The sequence below is a fragment of the Triturus cristatus genome, chromosome 4_2, assembly GCF_964204655.1.
Source record: "Triturus cristatus chromosome 4_2, aTriCri1.1, whole genome shotgun sequence".
Lineage (NCBI taxonomy): Eukaryota > Metazoa > Chordata > Amphibia > Caudata > Salamandridae > Triturus > Triturus cristatus.
The window spans coordinates 419111576-419133966 of record NC_140586.1 but is presented as its reverse complement, the minus strand read 5'-3'; the positions used below and the strand labels follow the sequence as shown (position 1 = coordinate 419133966).

Sequence of the window (22391 nt, the reverse complement as noted above, 5' to 3'; positions counted from 1 at the left end):
TATCCGAGATAGCTAGAAAAGGTGAAACAGACTCTGATGGGATTTACACCCTATTTAATTACTTATTCGTTGATCTAAACATATATCACCATAGATTTTCATTAAATAGTTGACATCATACCTTCTCAAAGCAGTTAAGAGAATGTTCAAATTGATTATCTGTATGATTCAAACCAGCAACTGAGAATTCCAAATTTTCCAAAAGTTTCTTAAGTGATGAGTATTTATCTAAGAAAATAAATATATAACTAGTAAAATAACATCAATTGATATCTGTTCAATACAGCTGTACATGCATATATCGACATTTACTAAATTCATGATACATGCGCATGCGATCTAATATTCCCAGAAGTTCAATTTAAATAGACATTATGTGTATAAAAATGTAAATATTTGTCATTTTTAATCTAGACAGTGAAAGATTATAAATTGCTTAATTACATTTTTTACAATAAGGCACATAAAAGGAGATATTTAAAAAAAATTCAAACAATGAGAGCAAAGGCTGAAAGAATCACATACAAATCATATGTAACCTTAAATGGCAAGCTAGAAGCCACCCAATGCTACCTACAAGATAGCTGCTGCTGCCATTTAATCCAAGTGAATAGTCATTTATTGTCCATAAATTAATTGATGAGAACCATGTTCTGCAAAAGTTCACAAAAGTTCATTGAGCTTAAAACAAATATCATAATCTATTATTAAGTTTGTAATGAAAGTATAATTATACATAAAAAGAACATAAGATCCAACAATTAAGTATCTGTACAGGAGCCAACAACAATGAAAGATTAGCATTCTTGTATATTCAGCTTATTCCATCTTAAAAAATCATGTTTAATATATTCACATAAAGTATGTGGGCAGAAAGAAAATCAAGATCTACCCACATATATCCATATGTATAATAATATCATAGAGAATTGTCTCTACATGAACCTGGCCCAAGACTATAAATGCCATTATATATAGAATTGATTTGAGTCAAAGCAAACGAAAAAGGTTCAATAACAAAGCACACAAAAGTCTATCGTATATAGCAACGTCCAGCGTCACCAAGAATCAAGCAATAAATATAACAGTCAAACGGTCATGATAAACCAAATGTTGGCTTATTATATCAGTAATTAGAAATCAACTATTAATTCAGGTGCGCACAATATTGTAATGGTGTCGATAATATAAGCATTGTATTCTGAAAATATAAAGGTTAAAACCCCACTCTGTTGTGCTAGGAACATATCCAATATGTGGCTCACTACTTATTAATAGAGAAATCATACAAACGTATTCAACAAAAAAGAAGATTGTTGCTACCTCAATGAACTCACCAATTCTGGCATGGTAGCCCGTACCTCCTGGTCTCATCATTTTCAAGTGGAAAACCAAGCACCCAGAAGTGAGCGTATTTAAATCACCCGCTCCGTAATGCGTATCGCCTGTTACGGAGTGGAAATCAAAGACGACCTTCAAAACCGCAAAATAAAGAATATATGCGACGGCCATCTTGGAATGGTAAACCTAGATGTCATGGCATATTATATCCTGAGTTTCAAATTTACTCGAGTTCTAATAAATTGTAAAAAGATATCAGAGGTTATAAGCCAAAGTTACAAATTTTATACATGATTAGTACTATATTTTAATGGCATCTACTCTAAATAAGTATTGCGTCAAACTGTTGCACAATGAAGTTCAGTAATTTCTCATTAGATGATGCGGATCTCAAACATCACATAAAAGCAAGTAGGTACGGCGGCCATCTTTAAATAGCAACACGGACTTGCAAATGTCAAAAATAGTAATCCAAATTAATGCTATAGATGGCATAAGCACATCGCCTTAATCACAAAACATTAGTTTAATAATGTATCGAGCAAATAGATATATAAGTGTAAAGGTTTTTCCGACCATGTATTTATCATACGGGCAATAAGGTAATGACAAGCCGAATATGAGATACATTAGGATTAACTCTATGCTTTGATTACGACAATACTAAACAAATATTGCACCAAAACAAATAAACACTAGGGTTCAGTCATCACGTGTCGATCATCAAGAGTCTCAAAAGCCACAGAACTACAAGTGAGTGCGGCGGCCATCTTAAAGGGGTGAACACGGGCCAATCAATATGACACAAAAACATAATTGACTCATATTCTAGTAAATACCAAGATGTCAAAAGTTATGGTCCAAATTACTACTACAAGTAAAGACAACATCAAAACTTCAAAAGGCTTGTTACATGATACATCGAATAAATAAATATCACGCTCCAAAGACCGCGTATCCATCTTATAAAAAAACGAATGATAGCTTGTATGAACAATGGTTCTTATGAATAAAATGGACTCTAAGTCATATATTACTGCAAACAATGTACACAAAGATCAAGGGATAATATGCCAGATTTGAATATTGAAATCATATGCCCACATATTATTGTCGATATACACAATGTAATGTATTGACAAGTATGGTACAGAATACTAAGATGGTCAAATAGTTTGTAATACATTCTGCAATGGCGAATAAAGCGTTTCCATACAACACGTGTACACGAAAGCAAACAAGCCGTCATCAATGTCATATAAGTGAATACTTTAGATAAAGCATCCATATTGACATCATTTGACTGTTGCTGATAGATTGTCACTGACAGCATATATATTTTAGTTTATTCACAAAAAATGATGTAATTAGTTATTGTTGTTAAGCCCAAACTTGTTTGTCCTAAGACAACATATCCAAGATGCCTCCCGCTGTCTAAGCAACAATTCTCTATTGCCTCCTCTTTCTGGCATCTTAACCTGATCAATACCACAAAAGGTGATATTCTTATCACTTGGGTGATCATGATATATGTGTTGAGCCATAGGATATTTAGCATCACAATTTCTTATGGCTCGCACATGTTCTTGAATCCGCAGTTTTAAACTACGGATGCTGCTGCCAATATACACCTTTTCACAAGAGCATGTTATCATGTAAACAGTAAATGTCGTGTTACAGTTGATAAAACAGTTTATAGTAAATTCCCTTGATTGACGACTCCTGAATTTTTTTAAGCTTATTCAAACCCAATTTGCATACACAGCAACCTTCACACGTATAGAAGCCTCTAGGTCTTCCAGGTAACCATGTGGTAATGGAGGTTTGAGTACCTGTGACATACATAGCTTGGACTCAATATATCTTTAAAGGTCCTGCTTTTGCGATAGACTACTCTAGGCTTATTTGATATGATATTAGGAGGGAGACTTTCAGTCTCAAGCAAACGGCAATTCTTTCGCAAGATATTATAAATGTGATTGCTAAAAACATTATGCTCAGTGATAAATGGAACTTCTGAATTTTGTTTTTTGGCACATTGTTTGCTTTTGGCTTTAGGCATCAATGTCTCATTCCTATTCAGAGACAGAGCTCTTTTCTCTGCATTGTCCAAATATGACTGATTATAACCTCTCTTAGAAAAGTTTGTTTTGATTTGATGAATGTTCTTGATGAAATCTTTATCCATGCTACAATTGCGTCTAGCGCGTACCATTTTGGCATATGGTATGGCTTTAATGGTAGATTGAGGGTGTGCGCTAGTATTAAGTATTGATATTTGTACTTGAATCATAGGTACTTCCAGTACACATTTCTTTCAGTGTACACACATTTCCAGACAGGCCTGCTTTCTCCTTGAGCACGGGGACATAAAACACCATATTTATTTATTTTATTTATTTATTTTTGCGATTTTTACAGCGCGCAAATACCCAAAGGGTGTCTCGGCGCTTTGATGATCAAACTGAACAAGTAGGGCAGCAATTATGCGAACATCCACGTTTTGAGCTGTTTCCTAAAGCTGAGCAGTGTAGGGCATGTCTTGATCCTGAGGGGAAGTGAGTTCCACAGTTTGGCAGTAGCAACTGTGAAGCTTCTGTCGCCCCAAGTGACCTTTTTAGTGCGTGGAACATTGAGGAGGTGGGCTGATGCAGAACGAAGTGTTCTGGATGTTTCTAAAGGTCTAAAAGCGTGTTTTAGGAACAGAGGGCCAGAGTTGTTAATGGCCTTGTATGCTATGCAGAGGGCCTTGAACTTAATACGTGTAACGCCCTGAACGTCTCAGGATCGTTTAACAGACACGACAATGAGGACGCAACCACTTGTGAAGGGTTAGTTCTTTTAATGAAGGCAAATAAAATACAAAGAACAAACAAAAGTTATAGTCACTGGAATCCTCCAGGCTAAGTACGTTACCAGCCCACAGCACGGATGGTCCTAACCGTCCTCTGCATATACGCCGATCCCGGCGTATGCCAACAGAGGGCAGAAATGTAATGGCCGACAATGCCAATCGGTAGGCTGTGAGGGGCACGAAGAGTGTTGGGGAGAATCGAGGAGTCAGGGAAACACCCAGCCGGGGTCTCTACCTGAAGGGAGCAGCCGCTCAACCTCTTCCTCAGACTGCACCGGGACGCGGAGTCACCTCCTGGTGATGCGTCACCGATACCCCAATCACAAGCAAGAAGACTGAACCGAGAGCAGCCGCTCGATCGATCCTGTGGACTTCCGAGTCTGTAACGCGGCAAACACCTCCTGGTGTGCGTTACAGCTGGCAGTCCCTGTGTCTCTGGTCGGGCTGGGAGTTACGACTCCAACCAGCAAAAGCGCCACTGCGCTTGGACTCAGCCGAGTCAAAAAGCGAAGCTCAATGGTTGACTGGTAGAGCTTCCGGGTCCTTCACAGGTGACGATGGGGCAAGACACGGCCCAGGGAGTAACGACTCGACCTACCTCCGTTCTTGCCTTACTGGAGCACCACTCCTGAACACTGCTCTTCACGAAGCAGGTACGTCGGTGTAAACACAATATCCGACAGCCTTGTACCTCCCGGTTCCTCCCTTTATAGGGCGTGTTTTCCTTGAGTTATGTAACAGCTCTCCTGTTTACATAAGGGCGTGTTTCCCTTGAGTTATGTAACAGCTCTCCTGTTTACATAAGGGCGTGTTTCCCTTGAGTTATGTAACAGCTCTCCTGTTTACATAAGGGCGTGTTTCCCTTGTATGACAGGAATTCTTGACAGTACATCCTCCCTCTCAGCGGCTCCCCACGGGTCCAGCGCTGGCAGGAAAACGCCGATGGAACAAGGAGACCAAGCGCGGAGCATGAACCCCTTCAGCCGGTTCCCATGAATGCTCCTCCGGGCCATAGCCTTTCCACGCAACCAGGTACCACAGCTTCCCCCTGCGCCATTTGGACGCCCGTATGCCCGACACTTCATACTCCACCTCCGACTCCACGCATACCGGCCTAGGTGTCCCAGACGGCTTGGAGGGTGCTGGTTTGAGCAATGATACATGAAAGACAGGGTGTATCCGCAATGACTGGGGCAAGCACACCTTCACGTTCACGGGACCCATACACTTGGTAATTCGATAGGGGCCCATGTACTTGGGATGGAACACACTGTTCTTTCGAAACCTCATGTTTCTTGTGGATATCCAGACGTAGTCTCCAGTGCGGTACAGTGGCCCGGGCCTTCTCTTCCTATCTGCCGCAGCCTTGTATCTTCTCTTGGCCTCTATTAGGACAGCCCTTGAGCGCATCAACGTGTCTTTTATGTGCGCCACCCTGTCCGCTGTGGCGGGAATCCTGTCCTCTCTGAACGGATGTAGAAATGGCAAGAACCTGGGATGTTGGCCATAGTTGCTATAGAACGGAGATGACTGTGTGGAGCTGTGAGTGGCGTTGTTATAGGCTATCTCTGCAACCCATAGCAAGTCGACCCATTCTTCCCTGCCCTGGTCCACAAAACATCGCAGATACTGTTTGAGCGTTTGGTTCAGGCGCTCGGTTTGGCCGTCCGTTTGAGGGTGGTAGCTGGTGGACAGGGCGGTCTTAACATGCAGCGCAGTGCACCAAGTCTTCCAGAATTGCGCAGTAAACTGCGACCCCCGGTCCGACACGATCACCCCAGGTAATCCATGCAGTCGTACCACATTCTTTAGGAGTAGTGACGCCAATTCCCCGGCCGTAGGGACTCTCTTGCAGGGGATGAAGTGCCCCATTTTCGTCAAGTAATCCACCACCACCAGTATTGCCGTCATCCCCTGGTCTACCGGTAGGCCCACCACGAAGTCCAGTGATATGCTATCCCATGGTCTATCCGGGGTCGGAAGTGGATGTAAGAGCCCTTGGGTTCGGCCATGGTCGGCCTTCATGGTAGCACACGTAGGACACTCCTGTCCCCACCTCCTGACATCCACTCTCATGGTTGGCCACCAGAAATGCCGTCCCATGCTAGCCACCGTTTTTTCAAAGCCCAAATGACCTGCGCATGGAGAGTCATGGCACCAGATGAATGCTTGTTTCCTTAGCCTAGGCGTGGGTATCAATAGGCACCTGCCCTTCAGGGGTGTCCCGTCCTTCAGCTGCCATTCTCTGTGACTGAGGAGCCACCTCCGCCATGCGAATGACCTGATCCCTCTCTTTATTCCCCTCAGGAAAGTATCCGGTTGGATAACCCCCAATACCATCCTCGGGGAAATGATGGAACGCTCGGTTGCAGGCAATGGTTCCTTAACTGCAGATTGACGGGACAGGGCGTCCGCCTTCCGGTTTTCCGTCCCCGGCCGATATGTGATGCGGAAGTTGAACCCCGCAAAGAAGATCATCCACCGCAGCTGCCTGGGAGAAAGGTGTCTAGTGGCCGTCATGAACTGTAGGTTCCGATGGTCCGTGTACACCGATACCACATGTCTTGCCCCCATCAACCAATGCCTCCATTCGGTGAAGGCGTCCTTGATTGCGAGAAGCTCCTTCTCCGCAATATGGTAGTTGCGTTCGGCGTCGTTGAGTTTGCGGGACATGTACGCAACGGGATGAAGCACCCCTGTGTCGTGGTTGCGTTGGGACAAGATAGCCCCCAGCGCCACATCCGACGCGTCCGCTTCCACCACGTAGGGGAGATCCGGATCGGGGTGAGCCAACACCGGCGCCTTACCAAAGGCGCTTTTCAGGGCCTCAAAGGCTTTGTTCGCTTCAGGGGACCAGACAAACTCCTTGGACTTCCTCAGTAGCTGTGTGATTGGGGCCACCACTCCTGAAAATCCATCTATAAACCGCCTGTAAAAGTTGGCGAAGCCAATGAAACTTTGGACGTCCTTCACGCTTTGGGGCACCGGCCATTCTTTCACCGCCTTGATCTTTCGTTCTGCCATCTCCTGTCCCTCTGGACTCAGCATCACTCCGAGGAATTCCACGGATGTGACGTGGAAGTCACACTTGCTGAGTTTACAAAACAGCATGTTTTCCCTCAGCTTTTGGAGCACAGCTTTGACGTGGTGTACGTGCTCCTCCACACTGGACGAATAGATGAGGATGTCGTCGATATATACGACCACGTAGATATCCAACTCCTCTCTGAATACCTCATTCAAAAAGTACTGAAAGGCTGCCGGGGCGTTGCACAGACCGAACGGCATGACGAGGTACTCAAAAAGGCCGAACCTGGTCTTAAAGGCGGTCTTCCACTCGTCTCCGTCCCTCATGCGCACCAGATGGTATGCCCCTTTCAAATCCAACTTGGTGTAGATACGAGCTTTCTTGACCTGTTCCAGAAGTACACTAATGAGAGGCAAGGGGTACCGATTTTTTATGGTTATCGCATTCAATGCCCTAAAGTCCACACAGGCTCTCAGCTCCCCATTAGCCTTCGGGATGAAGAAGAGTGGCGAGGCGGCCGGAGACTTGGACGGGCGGATGAATCCTAGCCTGAGGAGTTTATCCAGGTACCCCCGGAGATGCACGTTTTCAGGCTCCGTCAGGGCATACAGCCTGCCGCTGGGAACGCTGGCCCCTGGCACCAGGTCGATCTGGCAGTCAAACTGTCTATGTGGTGGTAGCACTTCCGCCTTCACCTCATCAAATACATCCTCAAAACTGTGATAAGCCTGGGGGAGAGCCACATCTTTTTCTGCCGCTGTAGCCACCGTCTGACTCCCGCTCTCATCTGCGTCAAGGGATTCCGTTCTTATTCCACAATGCAGGATGCAATACGGTGACGTCATTTCGATGCGATGTGTTGGCCAATCCACAAAGGGGTTGTGTTTCTGTAGCCACGGCAATCCCAATATGACGCCATATTGGGGCGCTCGGATGATGTTAAAATCGATTTGTTCCAAATGGTTCCTCCCATATCTCATCGGAAGGACCCCCGTGTGCTGTCCGATGGGCCCCGTCACCAATCGCCTTCCGTCTACCGCATAGACGTCTTCGGGTACTGCTTTGGGAAGAAGCACTAGCCCTAGCCTGCATGCCTCGTTGTGGTCCATAAACATGCCAGTGGCCCCTGAATCCACCATGGCCACAACGGGTATCCACTGGTCATGCACTCCCACGTGCACCGTGATAAACAGGTGTCGTTGTCCCTTAGTGACCGAGTTGGAAAGTGAAGGGATGGATGAGTGACTCCGAGATGCCCCTTCTCTGGTCTTGGAGTCCTCTAGTTTTCCGCCGGTATGTCCACCACGGCTGTTACCGACCGGTTGGCCCGATAACGTGACGTCTTCGGTTTGGCAGGGCATTCACGTACGTAGTGGCCTTTTTTGCCACAATATAGGCACAATCCTTGTTTACGGCGTGACTCTTTCTCCGTGGCTGTGAGGCTCGCTCGTATTGCGCTGATGTCCATGGGTTCTCCCTTGGATGCGGTGGAAGTTTCAGGACTTCCCACCGTCACATAGGATGGAAGGGATTTTCCTTTTCTCCCATGATCCCCCTTTCTTTCACTTAGCCTATGTTCCAGCCGTAATACCAGGTTGATAAGGCCCTCACATGTCTTGGGTTGAGGGTCAATATGAGCCACGGCGTCCTTGAGCTCATCGCACAGCCCTTGATGGAAGAGCGCCGTCTGTTTAGCAACAGGCCACTTGGTTTCCGCAACCAGCCTTCGGAACGCGTTGAGATACTGCACCAGGTCGTTGGATCCCTGTCTCAACTCAAGCATTTCACGGTCCGCCGTGTACGAGTCAGCCCTTCTGTCGAATACCTTCAGGAATTCCTCGCGAAAAGCACCCCAATCACATAAGAGGGGGTCGTCCCTGCTCACCAGAGGTACGGCCCATTGTGCCGCGTTTCCAGCCAAATAGGATATAAGGAAAGCCACACGAGCCTGACTCGTGGGGAACGCCTTTGGTTTGCACGATAAATGTAGCGCCACTTGTGTGAGGAATACCTGCACTGTGTTAGGATCCCCACTGTACCTCTCTGGTGTTGCCAAGGGGATGGCTACCGGCATTTCCACTACTACCGCAGGGGTCTGGTTCGTGAGGGAGGTGCTGGGCGTGAGCGGGTCCAATTGGATAGCATCCAGTCTGGCTTTTACATCGGCTGTTTCTTGCCTAGAGGCAGCCACTTCAACTTGCATGGCCGCTAAAGCAGCCAGCACATCATCAAGTGTTGCCATGTCTGTTATCGACCGGGAGACAGTTAGTGTTATTAAGGTCGGATATTTTGTAACGCCCTGAACGTCTCAGGATCGTTTAACAGACACGACAATGAGGACGCAACCACTTGTGAAGGGTTAGTTCTTTTAATGAAGGCAAATAAAATACAAAGAACAAACAAAAGTTATAGTCACTGGAATCCTCCAGGCTAAGTACGTTACCAGCCCACAGCACGGATGGTCCTAACCGTCCTCTGCATATACGCCGATCCCGGCGTATGCCAACAGAGGGCAGAAATGTAATGGCCGACAATGCCAATCGGTAGGCTGTGAGGGGCACGAAGAGTGTTGGGGAGAATCGAGGAGTCAGGGAAACACCCAGCCGGGGTCTCTACCTGAAGGGAGCAGCCGCTCAACCTCTTCCTCAGACTGCACCGGGACGCGGAGTCACCTCCTGGTGATGCGTCACCGATACCCCAATCACAAGCAAGAAGACTGAACCGAGAGCAGCCGCTCGATCGATCCTGTGGACTTCCGAGTCTGTAACGCGGCAAACACCTCCTGGTGTGCGTTACAGCTGGCAGTCCCTGTGTCTCTGGTCGGGCTGGGAGTTACGACTCCAACCAGCAAAAGCGCCACTGCGCTTGGACTCAGCCGAGTCAAAAAGCGAAGCTCAATGGTTGACCGGTAGAGCTTCCGGGTCCTTCACAGGTGACGATGGGGCAAGACACGGCCCAGGGAGTAACGACTCGACCTACCTCCGTTCTTGCCTTACTGGAGCACCACTCCTGAACACTGCTCTTCACGAAGCAGGTACGTCGGTGTAAACACAATATCCGACAGCCTTGTACCTCCCGGTTCCTCCCTTTATAGGGCGTGTTTTCCTTGAGTTATGTAACAGCTCTCCTGTTTACATAAGGGCGTGTTTCCCTTGAGTTATGTAACAGCTCTCCTGTTTACATAAGGGCGTGTTTCCCTTGAGTTATGTAACAGCTCTCCTGTTTACATAAGGGCGTGTTTCCCTTGTATGACAGGAATTCTTGACAATACGGCACCTCACAGGGAGCCAGTGAAGTTTGCGGATGGAGTGGGAGATGGAATTATGTTTGGGGATGTTAAGCAGAAGCCTGGCTGCGGCGTTCTGTACCAACTGAAGTTTTTTGAGCACCTTTTCCTGGGCGTTGAGGAGTAAAGAATTGCAATAGTCGGTTTTTGAAAATACCAGGGAAGTGATTAGGGTCTTTGCAGCCGAGATTGGGATATAGGGTAGAAGCTTTTTAATTTTCCTGAGGGTGAAGAAAGAGGCTGAGACAACATTATTGACATGATGATTAAAAAGAAGCCGATCATCAAAGATGACTCCAAGATTTCTCACTTTAGTGACAGGTGTAGGAAGAGGGCCCAGATCATTAGGCCACCACTGAGGGGACCAACAGGGCTCTAGTTTACCGAAGGTCATAATCTCAGTCTTGTTGGAATTCAGTTTGACACAGTTGGCTGCCATCCAGGAACTGATGGCCAACATTCCCTCTTGGAAGTTGGCAGCCACCCTGTCTCAGTCCTGGTGTATTGAAAGGACTAACTGAGTGTCATCAGCGTAGGTAGTAAGGCTGATGCCATGTTCCTTAATCACCCTCGCCAGGTCCGACACATAGATGTTAAAAAGGGTCGGACTTAGCGAGGAGCCCTGTGGGACACCACAGGGAAGGGAAAGGGGAGATGATAGAAAGGAACCTAGTTTAACATTGTGAGAACGGTTGTGTAGGAAAGAGGCGATGAGATCCCTAGCTTTATGTACAACGCCCATGGCAGCGACACGGTCGATAAGGATGTTGTAGTCGACCGTGTCGAAGGCCGCGGATAAGTCCAGCAACACTAGGACTGCCGCTCCTCCCTTGTCCATGGTGTGTCTTATCTCATCTGCTGCCTTGATGAGTGCTGTATCTGTTCCGTGGCCTTTCCTGAAGCCAAATTGTGTATCATCCAGAAGGTTGTGGGTGTGAATGTAGTGTGATAATTGTTGATTCATGATGTTTTCAAAAATTTTGGCTGGGAAGGGTAAGCATGCAATAGGTCTATAACTAGCCGGATCGGTGGGATCAAGGGAAGGTTTTTTTAACAAAGGTCTGATAATTGCTTTTTTCCACACTGTTGGGTAGATACCGGTTTGGAACATGTTATTGCATACGTTGGCTAAGGCTGGTGAAATTGCCCCCGGAATAAGGTTAAGGATAGAGGGAGGGCATGGGTCTAGTGGTGAGCCTGATTTGGTGGTTGTGATGAGGTGTGAGATTTGTTCAAGTGTGACAGACTGAAAAAGTGGAAAAGATCGGGTGATGGGGGAAGGGGTGGAGACAGAGATCTTTGCCTTGGGTATGGATTGGGGTGTGAATGCAGAAAATATGGAGGTAACTTTAGCAGTAAAAAAGTCTGCCAATGAGTTACAAAATTCTTGTGAAGTGTTTTCAGGTGGAGCAGGAGGGTTGGCCAAATGGTTGACCACCTGAAAGAGCTTTCTGGTGGAATTTTCTGCTAAAGTGATCTGGGTGACATAATAACTGCTTTTCTCAGTAGCTAGCTGCTGTTTGTATTTAGTAAGCGCGTTTTTATATGTGATTTGATCAGTAAGGTTGTAATGTTTGCGCCAATTTCTTTCTAAATTCCTGCAGAATTGTCTCTGCAGGCGCAGGTTTTCGGAAAACCAAGGTGCTGACGGGGAAGTACGATTTGGATAGGTTGTTTTCAGAGGTGCCTGATGATTTATTGTGTTATTAAGCTGAGTAAGATAGTTAGTGGAAGCTGTGACTGGATCGATGTCAGAAGAGTCTAATGCGGTTGCAAGGGTAGCCTCTAGTTCGGGAATATTGATGTTTCTCCAGTTCCTGGACTTGACTGGTGCCCCGGGTTTGGATGGAGGAACCGTGGGTGGTTTAAATTTAATATAGAACAGTACCGCTGAGTGGTCAGTCCAGGTGAGAGGTAATTGTGAAGAGTAGGTAATGTTTGTATTGTTACTGAATATCCCGTCAAGGGTGTGCCCTGCCGTATGGGTGGGTGCCGTGACTAGTTGGATGAGTCCTGCGGCTGCCATGTCTTCCAGGAGTGAGGTCGTGTCGGTGTCCGTTTTGGCCTCTAGGTGGAAATTAAAGTCGCCTAGAATGGTAAAATTAGATTTCCCTGCAGCATTCTCTAAGAGGCTGTTAACATTGGCTAAGAATTTGGGGCGTGAACCTGGAGGACGGTAGACTAAAATCCCTGTAAATGACTGATTGCCAGAGATGGTGATCGTAAACGAGAGTGCTTCGCAGTCCATGTTGGGGAGGGGGGAGGTAATAGTGCGGAGGTGTTCTCTGTATATGACGGCCAAGCCGCTTCCCTGTTTTAATGGTCTGTCTAGCCGATTGACACAGAAGCCAGGTGGAAGAGCCGCCGTAAAGTCAGGGTCAGCTGCCGCATCTCCCCACGTCTCTGTGACAAACAGTATGTCCAGAGAATGTGCTGAGATAAAGTTAAAGATGTCAAGATGGTGTTTTGAGAGGGAGCGTGCATTTATGAGAGCCGCCTGTAGTGGTTTAGATACTCTTTGTTTGGGAGGGGGACGTATACAGAGTTTACAGATGGATGGTCCACAAGTGTGATCTGAAAGGAAGAATTGAGGGGACATATGTGATAGCAATAGAGAGGGTCTCAGTGCATGCAGTTGCGCGGAACTGTAAATATAGTGGGGAGAGGCTGGGCCAGGGGGAGCGGCACGGCCCAGGCGCGGACGGGCGCAGACGGGCATGACTCTGGCACGACTCCGGCATACTGCCAACATTTGGAAGCAAGAAAGAGGGATATTTAAAAAAAATAAAAATCAGAGGAATGTATTTTACTTGCATTGGTTTGGGGGAAATTTTAGAGAGGAGACAGCAAAAATAAAGCTGAATGTGGTTTACAAAATTGTGAGTCACCCTGCTGAGACAGGTGTGTTGGCACGTATGACATGGGTAGAAATGGAAGTCCATGCAAATATTCTTCAAGCGCAGAAACACTTTGGCGATGGTGCCTACATGCATAGGGGTGCTATCTAGCTATCTAGCACTGTAAGTGGGATAAAGAAGTTTGAGAGGGTACTCTAAAAAAGGCATGGGCAAAGAAGTGTAACTAGGAATATTTTATTAGAGGCGCCGCCTTAGTAATACAAAACACCCTGCGTATATGATTATAATACCTTCATCAGCTTCATCCCAATTATTTTCAGGGAGATAAATGCAAGTACTCCCGAGGCCAGGCTTATATTCCCCCCCCCTCCCCCCCCTTCCAAAAACAAATAACAGTGGGGAGCCACGGGCAAAGGCCAAAGGGTCAAGGGAGCCGTGGGTCCAAAAAGTTTGGGAACCACAGGGCTGAGGAGATCATGCCCACAGGGCTGTGAAATCTGCAGCCTGGCAAAGTTCAGCTCTGGCAGCCAGGAACCTGCACATTTAGCGCATGTCTAGCTCCTGCCTTCCTGCCTAACCTGAACAGAAGAGCGTCTGTCAGGCTGACCTTTGTTCATTCAAACAGACACTTCTTGCGTGGAAAAAGATGGGGGGGTGTGGCCCCTCAGCCCCTATGGATGGGCCGCTGCTGTTAAAACGCTTATACAAAAAATTTACAACCAGACGAAACACTGTAAACTCGTTGCATCCTCATATGGGTATTTAATGTAGATAGGCAGCGGAAAACACTGATGCACAGGTTGGCAGATAATCGTGCATTCCATAATATTGCTGATACTTAACATCTAGGCAACTCATACAGGTCATGAAAATCCGAAACCAAATAGAACTGCTGCATTCTGTGACCTCAGACTGTAACGTGTCGGAATCTGTCTACATCCATCCATGTACCTGCTTGCAGTAAAGGTGGGCTGGAACTCCCTGCACTGAGTGGATTTCCAGTTCGTCTTGGGAGGCTCTAAGCAGCCAGTATCCATTATGGGGTGTGAAAATGTGGGATAAGCCCCAGGACATCATTGGGAGCCCCCGCAGGGTTTTTAGGACTTGGCTAGCGAAGGCTGCGCTTGCGCAGTCTCGCTCGCGAGATTTAAGGACTTGGAGAAGAGGGGCTTGAACCCGCCCCTCTTCTCCATTGGCTGGCCTCTTGAATGCTGGCCAGCCATTGGAGAAGAGGTTTGTCTCTCCGAACAGGCCCCGTCCTTTTCGGATTGGGGCGTCTTTTTTTGCTACTTTTCTCATTTTGGCAGCCCGGCCCTTTTTTCGCTGGTGGGCGTGTTTGGTTTTTTTTTTTTTTTTTTGCATCCGAAGGTTCGGCCATTTCGTGCGCGGCGGGACTGGGAACGGAGCAGCAACAGTCCTTCGCTCGCAGTACCACAAAGGCGTCCCTGCATAAAGGCTAAAAACATTTGCTGTGATCACTCCACACACAGAATAGCCATGTTCTATTTTTGTCCGTCTGGAACTAGCAGGGCGGGTTTTGTAAAAGTAAAAAAAAAAAAAAAAGGTGCGCGCGTCATTATTTGCCAAACCATGGCCAAACACAATGTCTGTTCTGTGCCTTCATGAGGTAAGACTGTGCTCTATGCAAATCAGAATGTTCACGAACGAGTAATGTTCATGACAATCTGTAACTTTCAGTGAAATCTGTTCTTAAATGTAGAACTCCAAGTGCAATTTCGGTGGCCTCGCTATTTTATCTGATGAAAAACTAGATGATTCGCTGTTTCGTTTGCGGGTGCCCACCCCGCCGGTGTTTGCTTTCTTGATGATGGCGGGTGCCCACCCCGCTTATTTTATATTCAAATTACGAGGGAGCCTACCCCTCTTACTGCCGAAGCAACAGAATCACCGCCGCGGCCCACAGGAAGCCAGGCATCCTTGCCCGGGACTTGGGCGGAGCCTGCGGTGTAGCAGTAAGTGTCTGCTCAAATGGGGCTCCCGTGCGCTGTTGGGAGCCCCGGTGCGCGCTGAAGAAAGTCCAGGCGGGAGCCCACCCCGCACTGGACAGCACCCACAACGAAGGAGGCAGCCTGGGGCCTCGCGGGCCCCATCCTGAAGTCCCGGTCCCGAGACGGGGTACCGGGTGAAGCCTGGTGCAGCAGCAAGGTGGGGCTCAGTTGAAGGTACTCTGTACGCTTACTATGTTTCCTGAGCAAGGATTTCTGAGGGGTGGGAGTTACATGGGTATCTGCCTCCACAGTTCATCTCTGCCTCCACAGTTCATCCCTGCCCTGAAGTTCTCGGAGTTTGTTTGGGACTTTACTGGTATTTATGGAAGCTGCCTTTAGAATAAATCAGCATCTCCCTTAGTTCCTTTCTCTTCCCGTCTGTCCTTCCTCCCTTCATTTTACAGTTTCTTTCTCATACCTTCTATCATTTTCCCTTCTTTCTACTTTCCTTCTCTCCTTCCTTCCTTTATCCCTCCCTTCTGTCCTTCCTTTATCCCTTCCTTAACTCATTCCTTCGTTTTACCACTTCTGTCACTCTTTCCTTCTCTCATTTCTTCCTTTATTCCTTCTACCCAAGGACCAAACAGAGGACTTCTCTCTCGGCACACACACAATAACATCACACGTTAGTCAGGAGGCACACACATGCTTTTATTTATTGACATAAATAAATCAACAAATCAGCCTAACAATAACTAAATAAAGCAAGACGGAGTGTTCTTAAAGTGGGCAGATTGGTTTTATTCAAACCCCAAAAACATTAGCGTCATTTTACCGAGTTTGCCAGTGAAGCGCTGTTCCCCCGCCCCCCTGGGGAAGTGCGCCAAACCTCGAGGTATTGCAATACAAAATGTGTAGAGCGGCTTTGTGTTCACGGGTGTGGGGCCATATTATCAAGTAACAGCGATAACATTATCGCCGTTCCTTGATAATATGTTCCAAGGTGTTTTTAAGCCATACTGCTTACGTTTTGTAAGCATATAAGCAGTGGACATTGAAATGGGTCCTTTCTGGGCCCTGTAGTTTTCAGGCAAAAATACTTGTTGATTTCTGCATAAATGTAAAAGTGTTAAGTTGTTCCTGCTTACATTTCACATGCTTTATTTAATGGCTCTGTGTGGGTGGCTTTGTGTGTGTGGCTCTGTGTGTGGGTGCAAATGCAATAGGTCTCGCATTTGAGAGAGATTGAGCTATTGACATTGTAAATAACAATGCCGTTTCTTTAAATGTTTTAAAAACAAAAACATAAACAAAAATAATGTCATGAGCAATGCCAATAGCTCTAACTAACAATGCCGAGACCATTGCATTGTAAATGCTTGTTTCTTGTTTTTGTGCAGGCGGTGAGGCTGGTGGAAGGAGAAGGCAGGAGTGCCTCTTCAGTAGTTCCCAACATGAAGCCCCGCTTCGCCCCCTCCCAGACCCTGCCCTCTTGTCACACTGATCATATATATTTTTTTTTAAGTTGGCAGGGCTGAAACCATGCACTCACTCATTCATCCATCAAGTGCCTCATGCGCATTTACGAACTCAGACATCCACATAAGCGCACACCCCTAAAACAACGAAGAAGAGCTCTAATGTGGCTTTTTGTTCTTGTGAATGCTTGTTCTGTTATTTGGTGTAATTTCCTTTGAGGCACCCGATGATGATTGTGAAAATGCGCATCTTTGATACAAGCAGCGTCTGAACATGATGGCAGATGAGCCTGTACCTGGGATAGAAGTTTTGCCCAAGTAATTGTGTCGACAGCCAGGCTAGTGATTACAGTAGTGGGTGGTCCCAGAGCCACAGGAGCACGGAGTAGGGAAGCGAATCCCGCCCTACTCTGTCTGGCGTCCAGCCTTCTGCACTGTTTGTCAGGGAGGCCAGGTCTGAGGACATTCGCATCGTCCCCAGTAGAGCGAATCTCGGCTCCCATCACTGTGCTGAAACGTCTCGGTTCCCATGCACCTTGCAGCTTGTTTGTGGGAGCCTTCTTCTGTTCCTGGCAGGTGCTTGAATCCAGATTCATTCTGTGGCTGTGTGCTGACTGCATTTGACACAGACTGCGTTACATGAAAAGATAATGCATCCATATATAAGAGAACATAAATTACTCTGTTTTCCAAAAGTGCGTTCAGCAGTTTAGCTGAGTAAATAGTGCAGATACGTTTTTACTGCGTCTTGGAAAGTTTCACAGTTTGTCTGTTGCTTTTTCATTTCCATCCACCAAGGTCGGCTCTACAACAGTCCGCAGAAAAGAAGAAATTGGTCATCTGTTTCTGAAACGATGATGAACCATCTGGACTTGTGTTTCAGCTCCCTGTGGGCATTCATGCCGAAGCAGCTGAGTCACAATATATTAAAAGCTTAACATACACAAAGACATCAGTTTTACAAATATAAACCTCTTTTTGACCTTTAGATTAAAAAAAAACCTCATTATTGACGTGTGTGGCGTTGTTTGACTTTGAATTTCAAGACCATAAGCAGTCAAGTTTGCATATTACAATCACATTGTAGTTCAAGTTGGCATGCCATTTGTCTGGTGTTAACAGTTCACATACAAATAACTGGAAACTGCTGCCTTAGCTCTCTCGTTATTACTATTGCCGCATACCTTGCTGTGAGGGCCACATTGTGTTGTACGTAATATCCGATAGTGTGGGATGAAGAAAGACCCTGTTCTGTGAATCCATTCTGTTCCCTGTCCCTCCATGCCCTTTCCTATTATATTAAGGCTAGGCTGCCTTACAGGGTAAATAGTGGGTGTTAGTCATTGAGGTTTGCAGAAACCTGACGTGAAAACAGCATCTCCAGTTGAAATTACGAGCCTGTGTCACACTGGTCGAGTGACCAAAATGTCTTGAGGTAGCAGTAGTGACATCACACCCCCTTTGGCCTCAGATGGCATCATGCCCCTCGCTTTGCCATCAATGGCCTTTTATTCACTGCTGGTGCGCTTTGGAAAAGGAAAGGAACGTAAACTACATAAAATAAACGGGTCCAGGGGCCCTGTTTATATTCTGCAGTGACCTTTAACCCCTGAGACCAGGAGTATAGAGGCCGGGGCTAGCATGGAGCAAGCCAGGGCCGCAGATACTTTCTCAGTCACCACCAATTTACTTCCACATACAAGATACAAGCTTACGTACATTTTAGTCCACTCGCAAAGTATGTTTGAATTGGGGGGAAAACACCAGGCAGGCTTTTTAAGCCTCGTACATATTTGTAGTAACAGTGCTTTTCTTCACTGTCGCTGCTGGCGGTCTTTAATAGTTAGTAATTGTTGCAGTGTCATAGGTCGCAGAAACTCTACTCCTACACCTACATTATTGTTGCTGCGGTATTTAAATAACCACGTATGAAAATTGTGTTGACGCCTCACAGCTCTGCTGTATAATGTATCATACGCCAACGTTTGTTTGTGAATGGAAAAAAAAGTTAAAACACGTGCTCTGTAAGTGGTACTTCGACATGTTCTGTCCTCCTGCTGACCATTTTTTCCCGTTTCTTGTCATTTTCAGATGTGTCGGCAGAAGAGGATATTGTTGAAACGCCCGCCGTGTCTCACGAGGAGCACACGCACCAGGAGATCAAGGGCCACAAAACGCTGGCCACCCCGGCCGTGCGTCGCCTCGCCATGGAGAACAATGTGGGTTGGTAGATGGAAGAGGCAGGGTGCCTAGAGCTCGCTTCCAGTCACCTGTCCGCCTTCGCTGTAGAGGACTAGACTGCACGCGGAAGGACACTGTAGCGCGCGCGCGTTGTGATGGGAAATGCGCCGGCTTGTGCCGAGCGGTGGCAGTGGGTAGCCACGCTGATGGATTGGTGCTGGTCAGTCAGTACCGGTCGTTCTTTGTCTGAAGGGGGGTCTGCTTCAGTTCGGAAGAATTATTACTTTAACAAGTCATTACTCAGCCCTAAGTGTTACTGTGGTCACTGAGGGCTGGGCAGCAGCTCCGCCGGTGTTTGAAGAGAATCCTAGTTACAGGAAGGCACCAGGCAGTCATCTGCGGAATGCCGTTCGAGCTGCTCATTACATTTATTGTTCTCTCTGCTCGAAGCTCATTTACAAGACCTTTAAAACGGGCCTTTTGCTCGGGGCTAAAAGCCAGACAGAGGGCATTGTAGAAGAATCCCCACTGCTTTTAAGAGCCAGCAGTCGGAGAGGGGTTTTTAACTATTTATTCCTTCGGTGCGTTACCTGCCTCGTGCTTGGCATGTTAATGATATTTGGGTCTGGAGTTCCACATTTAGAAAATTAGAACTTAGCGTATGTCAACGATTATGCCACGCTAATGCAATTGCGCATACCCAGCAATATAGGAAATTGTAAACAGTTTCGAAGGAAGAATGAGAATCAATTAGATATTCCCCAAAAGTGTGTGGGGGGGAGGGGGGGGATCAAAGGGAGAATATGCGGAATATGTGTATTTTTACATTTAAAAATACTTTTTGGGTACAATTTTTATCATATTGTAAATAAAAAAATAAATAGAAATATCAACAAGGAAATACCAAAAGTAACCATTATTGGAATATATATTTATTGTAAAAGAAAAACAACATAAAATAAGATGTATGCAGTTAAAAAGTTGAAGTTCTGAGGCAGCTGTCTTGTTATAAAAACGTAATGCTGTAGCAATTATTGTAACCTCCTTAAGTTAGCCACTTGACCTACTTAGCATCCTGTCTGCAGTCGCCACCCATCACAAAGGTATCGAGTTAAAATATGTAGTTCTCTGAATTATCTTTGTTGCATTTGCACTGGCTGTTGCTTTTTGCATTTCTTCACTATATTATAGTCCGTACTCGGTTTGGTTTGGAGGGATCTGGTGTAATAAAAAAGTTATTCCCCCCTCTACTGTTATGTGTGCTCTTAGTCCTAAGCCCATCCATTTAAGAGGGCCCAGGCTCCAACCCCCAGTTTCAATGCACTCAAGGCATTCTGTGCACATAAGTAGTTGTTTAAGAACCGAGGATGGGAGATGCATGTAAGAAAGGAACATGTATGTAAAGTTGAATTAACAATAGGTATGTTTGCCTCAGTGCCCGCTTCAATGGACAAGGCAGTAGGATATGGTATATGGCAATACCCACGGAAGTGAATGTTTTCCTTTACTTTCAATGATTTTGAGACAGTGGTCCATGGTTTCCTTTCTCTAGACTGAATGATCTGACCTCAGTGCATTTATTTACGTCTGATTGAGCGTTGTACATACAATTCAGGCGTGCTAGAATAATGTTGCCTGTCTGATTGTATCAACCCAGATGTCAATTGACTGAGCCAATCTTAGAAGATATGAGATACACACACGGGACAACTTTTTGTGAAATTATCAATTCAATTAAAAAGGAGTACGAATCAACAATTGAATGCGCAATGAATCATGAAAAAGGCAGAAATAAATGTAATCCACATTTCATGACAAAAACATCTAATCCAAAAGAAAACACAGAGATCTATCTCATTCTAATTGGGTTGGTATTTGTCTTGAACTCACCCTCCAAATTAATCTCCTAAAATAAACAAAGCTAGAATTTTCTCAAATAAAATCCCTTGTTGGCATATTACCTCTTCATTTAACCTGCCCAATCCCTCAAGGGTATATTGGGTTTGTTTCCCTACGGTCATACTGTCTGATTGTATGGCCGTGCCTCCTCTGATGAGAAACCGTGGCAGGATTTTCAGAGGTCCAAGCAAAATAAAATGTTGCTAGACGAAGGGTTCCCCAGGCATACAAAAAGGACATTTTGGGACGTTTTCTCAGTAATTTGGCTACACCATTATCTGGTGTCCTAAATTAATATCTTACCTCATTTCACAGAAGCACCTTCTCTCCCTCTTCTGAAAGTTGAGTTGAATACATTTTGAAACGGTGGGGACCCTGTTTGATTTTGTAGTCATCTTTGTTTGCGAAACTAGAGGATAGAAACACTAGAATCGCCAACCTTTTCTATAATGTTGAGCATTACGGGGTTTACGTGGTCCTCTTGACGCGGCTGAGTATTTTCCACTTCCAGCCCTAGTTTCTGGTACAAGCCCCTGCTTTCATTAGCACTTATACTTTCACTTACTTTAAACCATCTTTTTAAAGCTGACGGTTTCTCAAGACGTTTAAGGTTTCGTATTTTCTCCTGCCTGGACTAAACTGACATTTATAAAAGATTCTTAAGTCTTGCCTTCATAACAAGTTGATTGTTCGAATGTACAATAATAGATGAGGATTGTGTTTGATTGGTTCTGATTGACTTGGGCATTGTATTGTATATTTTTCAGATCAAGCTTAGTGAAATTGTGGCAACTGGAAAAGATGGCCGAATCCTCAAAGAAGACATCTTGAACTTCATAGCTAAACAGACAGGCGCCATTTTACCTCCTTCTCCTCAGGCTGAGATCATCCCTCCTGCCCCAAAGTCAGAGTTTGTTCCTGCAGCACCAAAGGGCAAGGTGCCTGTTATTTCCTTGCCGCTATCCAGACCTGCCCTGGTCACAGAGAAGGACCGAACTGAGCCCTTAAAAGGTAAAGATTTATCTGCTCTTACCATAGAGTTTATAATTGCATTGAGAGGCAATGATTCTTAAGCACGAAAAGGGGAAATGTTTGAATGGGCAAAGGGGTTCTTTCAGCTCTGAGACATATAAAAAAACAAGAATACATAGAGTTAGGAACGTTAACAAAGGACCCTCTGCAGCTGACCAGAAAAGGGATTGAAGTGGATGTTTAGTGAGCCGCTGGCACTGTTGTTAGTTGAAAAAGATGAAAAAACGCAGTTCTGAATCAACAGACCTGGAGGGGGAGGGTTCATTTATAGGAATCTCTCTTGTGTTTACAATGTAATGGTATTATAATGGTATGCCTGACATGTTTTTGACTGAATGAATAGATTTTAATAAAAATAAAAAAAATAGCCTTAACGTTGATAGCCACTACAAACTTGGTCTTTTCTGACCTCAAATAGCTTCACGCTGGATTATGCGCTTATAAAGTTTCTAGCATTATTTTGCCAGGATTAACTGCCTACCCAA

The 22391-nt window shown here is 45.7% G+C and overlaps 1 protein-coding gene across 1 annotated transcript in view; it reads left to right on the top strand.

The window, feature by feature from the left end:
- Nucleotides 1-22391, top strand: part of DBT (dihydrolipoamide branched chain transacylase E2) — a 160401-nt gene that overhangs the window by 93909 nt on the left and 44101 nt on the right. The window contains exons 5-6 of the mRNA XM_085601896.1: nt 18886-19013; nt 21642-21885. Of these exons, the coding sequence (XP_085458022.1) occupies nt 18886-19013; nt 21642-21885 (372 nt within the window). The remainder of the gene's footprint in view (nt 1-18885; nt 19014-21641; nt 21886-22391) is intronic.